This window comes from Silene latifolia, chromosome 7 (assembly GCF_048544455.1).
Source record: "Silene latifolia isolate original U9 population chromosome 7, ASM4854445v1, whole genome shotgun sequence".
Taxonomy (NCBI): domain Eukaryota; kingdom Viridiplantae; phylum Streptophyta; class Magnoliopsida; order Caryophyllales; family Caryophyllaceae; genus Silene; species Silene latifolia.
In genome coordinates, this window is record NC_133532.1 from 28,334,179 (window position 1) to 28,336,560 (window position 2,382).

At 36.0% G+C, this 2,382-nt stretch overlaps 1 protein-coding gene across 1 annotated transcript; it reads left to right on the plus strand.

Moving 5' to 3' along the window:
• The first annotated feature begins 548 nt into the window (after positions 1–548).
• LOC141589910 (uncharacterized) lies at positions 549–1,178 on the plus strand. The gene has a single exon (XM_074410531.1). The coding sequence runs from the start codon at positions 549–551 to the stop codon at positions 1,176–1,178; it is 630 nt and encodes a 209-aa protein (XP_074266632.1).
• Positions 1,179–2,382: the final 1,204 nt, after the last annotated feature.

Below are 2,382 nucleotides of genomic sequence, written 5' to 3' on the forward strand. Positions count from 1 at the left end.
AGGATTTTAAGAGGCATTCATCAACAGTATCAGGTTTCCTACCACCCTAAATGTGGGAAATTGGGGCTCAATCATTTAATTTTCGCTGATGACCTGATGCTATTTGTTAGGGGAGACACTCCATTTGTTCAAGCTATCACCTCCTCACTGGATTCTTTTGCTTTGCTATCTGGTCTGCATGCTAATCCAGAAAAAACTAACATTTACATGGCTGGCATAAGAGATAATATCAAGCAGGAAATCTTAAGATCATTGGTTTATCTTGAAGGTTTCTTCCCCTTCAGATATTTGGGTGTACCCTTGAATCTTTGGTAAGCTTAATAAGACCATGTTTGCAGACCTAATTGCAAAAGTTCAGAAAGTTTTGAATCACTGGTCTACCTATAAGCTTTCATATCTTTGGGAAAATTAGCCGATAAATTCTGTCATCTTTGGATTCAAACAATTTTGGTGCTCTACCTTATTGATTCCTAAAGGCGTGCTCAAACTCATTACAAAATTCTCGGGAGATTTCTTTGGGATTTCAAGAGAGTCATAGGAAATTGATTATGAAGAGCTGGGATTCTTGTTGTGCCCCTTATACTGAAGGAGGTTTTAATATTAAGGAAATTTTAGTCTGGAATAAATGCATCATATGTAAGTGGATTTGGGGGATTATTCAACACTCTGATAGCATATGGACCAACTGGAATTATGCTTACAACATTAAGTCTGGTGATTTTTGGACTCTTCAGAAGAAAAATACTCACTCTGAGAGTTGGAGGAGTATTTTGCTGGTTAGGGATGAGCTGCTGAATATGGTGGGCAATGGACCAACTGCTGAAAGCTTACTGTCTGGCTGTGTCAAGAAGGGATGCATTCAGTTATCCTTACTTTATGATAAGTTTCGCAGGAAAGGTAATCCAATCAGTTGGGGAGCAACAGTCTGGCATCGAGCTGTTCTGCCTAAACACAGTGTGTTTCTTATGCTAGCTATGAAACAGAAACTGGCTACTATTGATAAATTGAACCACAGGGGAATCTCACTGGTTAACAGATGTGTTCTATGCAAAGCTGACAATGAAACGCATAAACACTTGGTCTTTCAGTGCATTTTTTCTGCTGCTATTTGGCATCAAGTTTTGCATTGGCTAAGAGTGCAGCACAGGACGTCTAAACTGAGCAAAGAGGTCCACTAGATAGCGGGTAAGAGGGTCAGGAAGCATTGGAAGGCTCAATGGTTTTCTAGCTGCTTGGGGGCTACAGTTTATAGTCTATGGGAGGAAAGAAATATCAGAATTTTTCAGGGGTTAGAACATGATGAAGATTATGTTGTCAAACGCATAAAATATTTTGTTAGTATACGATTATTGTCTGTAAATTCTCCCTCAAAAGAAGGGGAGATTATAGGGTCCTTTAATGCTTGATTAGGTTCTCTATTGGCTCTCTTTTGTAAGATTGGCCTCCTTTTTTTTCCCTATATGGTAGAATACATGGCTTGCTATTCTTGCAAAAAAAAAATTTAAGACGCTACTTTTATGTTTAATAAATCTCAAAAATAAATACACATATATAAGATAAGATATCGAAAATATCGGATATTACAATCTTCCCCTCTTAAAATGAACTTCGTCCCCGAAGTTCGAATTTATAAAATAAAACAAAGTTAGAAATTTGACTAGTATTACATTCCACCCTCCTTAAAAACAAAGTTCGTCCCCGAACTTAAAAATTCAAAACATTTTGTGTCACAAAAGTTCAAGAAAGGTTTTAAAGGACAAATGGGCGGTGTTAAGATGTGACGATCATAAAACCTAACCAAGAAAAAACCCGCTCTGATACCAATTGTAACACCCCATATTTTTGGCTAAATTTAAAACTTACATTTACATACAAAACTGGCCAAAATACGGGATATTATAATTAATATACAAAGTCTCTTACTACAAATCCTTTTAAAAATGAAATAATACAAATTGGAACCAAAACTTTATAAAGTCCTTAATAAAAATCTTCTCTTGAAATAAAAATTCTTTTGAATAGCAACGAAAATCACCGAAAATAAAAAAGAAAGATTTAAAAGAACTACCCATGACGAGTACCCCGTAGAGAGAGAGAAAACACGTCGGTAGGAAAGCCGAGTAATGAGATAATACCTCAATAGAAGCAGAATAGTTTTTGGTCATGACGTGGAAACAAGCACACGTAAAACTAAAAATAAATAGAGAGAATAATAAAAACACTCCCCATAAACTAATCTGAACCTCTAACTGATTCCATACTATTCCTTTAATACAACTCTTATCTCATTCCTCCACAATTAACCAAGTCTCAGCTCATTACTCCGTCTCACTCACTACTCCATCTCCTAATATAATAATTCAAAGTAACCATGTACTGTAT